Raw genomic sequence first — 1,936 nt, forward strand, 5'->3', positions numbered from 1 at the left:
ACTCACACACACACGCTCACATACACACGCTCACATACACACACGCTCACACACACACGCTCACACACACACGCTCACACACACACGCTCACACACACACACACACTCACACTCACACACACGCACACACACTCACACACACTCACATACACACACACACTCACATACACACACGCTCACACACACACGCTCACACACACACACGCTCACACACTCACATGCACACACACTCACATACACACACAGACTCACATATACACACGCTCACACACACACGCTCACACACACATGCTCTCACACACACGCTAACACACACACACACACGCACACACACACACACACACACACACGTGCTCATAATGATGCACACTCACACACACTCAAACTGACGCACGCTCACACACACTCACACACAGACCCCACCCCCACCGACTGACCTGAACTTCAGACGTGGTGACGGAGATGTTGTTGGGTTGGACCGTGAGTCTGACACACTGCTCCACCCGAGACGCAAAGCGCTGGGGTTCCTCTGCCCTTTCGCACCGGTCCTTACGTGAGCAGCTGCGAGAGGAAGCACCGCCCATCAAACACGGCATGGAGACGCCCCGAACGCCATCTGCGGCAACTACACGCCAACTACACGTGAAACGGTGCTATGAGGTACTCACACATTGTGCAGGACACACCAGCCACAGTGGGGGTCTCCCGATCCCAGACACTCGTTACAGCTGCTGTACTGATCACAGCTTTCCACCGGAACACTGCTCACCTGGGGACAGAGACAGGGTGAGAGAGACAGGGGTGAGAGGGAGACAGGGTGAGAGAGAGACAGGGGTGAGAGAGATGTGGTGAAAGAGACAGGGTGAGAGAGAGACAGGATGAGAGAGAGAGGGGTGCCCAGGGCACTGGAAGATGACCTGAAATGACCCCTGGAACTTGAAAGATGACCCCTGAACCCTGAAAGATGACCCCTGAACCCTGAGAGATGACCCCTGGACCCTGAGGCCTCGTTATGACAGTTAGCAGAATGTCCAAGCGTGGACACAGAGAGAGTCCCGGAGGAGACACGCGTGGACACAGAGGGAGCCCCAGAGGAGACACGCGTGGACACAGAGTGAGTCCCGGAGGAGACACGCATGGACACAGAGTGAGTCCCGGAGGAGACACGCATGGACACAGAGTGAGTCCCGGAGGAAACACGCGTGGACACAGAGTGAGTCCCGTAGGAGACACGTGTGGACACAGAGGGAGTCCTGGAGGAGACACGCGTGGACACAGAGAGAGACCCGGAGGAGACACGCGTGGACTTCCTGCTGTAACCCCGCCTCTGCTAAGTGGGCCAATTAGGCTGCGGGTCAGCATCTGTCAAGCTCCGCCCACACTTCACAAGACCATGACACTCAAGCTACATCCAACGTCTGTCCCCGAGACGTTAGTGCGGGATGTGGGCTGGCTAGTCTCCATCTGCTGTCAGCAATGAGGAGTGATCCATTAAATCACAGCTACATCATTGCAGCGTCTGATCCGTCTGAGGAAGGAGAAATGGGGGGGGGGGTGTTTCTGGCAGACTGCCAACTGGGATGAGGAGAGTAGAGAGAAGTGATAGAGGAGAGGAGAGAGGAGGGGAAAGAAGGAAGAGAGGAGGACTGGGAGAAAACACATGGAGGAGGACAACTCCACACAAATAAGTAGGAAGAGAGAGAGAGAGAGAGAGAGAGGGAGAGAGAGAGAGAGAGAGAGAGAGAGAGAGAGGGAGAGAGAGAGAGGGAGAGAGAGAGAGAGAGAGAGAGAGAGAGAGAGAGAGATGGAGGGTCAGTGAGCAGGGGAAGGGAGATGACGTGCTGGGATTCCAGCCATAACCCTACACCGTGACCGTACACCGTGACCCTACAGCGTGACCCTACACCGTGACCCTACAGCGTGACCCTACAGCGTG

At 55.9% G+C, this 1,936-nt stretch overlaps 1 protein-coding gene across 1 annotated transcript in view; it reads right to left on the reverse strand.

The window, feature by feature from the left end:
* Window positions 1–1,936, reverse strand: part of plxna1a (plexin A1a) — a 144,744-nt gene that overhangs the window by 79,881 nt on the left and 62,927 nt on the right. Inside the window, exons 15-16 of the mRNA XM_076984675.1 lie at window positions 669–1,330; window positions 438–561 (exon numbers count right to left, since the gene is read on the reverse strand). Coding sequence (XP_076840790.1) covers window positions 438–561; window positions 669–1,330 — 786 coding nt within the window. The remainder of the gene's footprint in view (window positions 1–437; window positions 562–668; window positions 1,331–1,936) is intronic.

Source organism: Brachyhypopomus gauderio, chromosome 21 (genome assembly GCF_052324685.1).
Source record: "Brachyhypopomus gauderio isolate BG-103 chromosome 21, BGAUD_0.2, whole genome shotgun sequence".
NCBI classification, from domain to species: domain Eukaryota; kingdom Metazoa; phylum Chordata; class Actinopteri; order Gymnotiformes; family Hypopomidae; genus Brachyhypopomus; species Brachyhypopomus gauderio.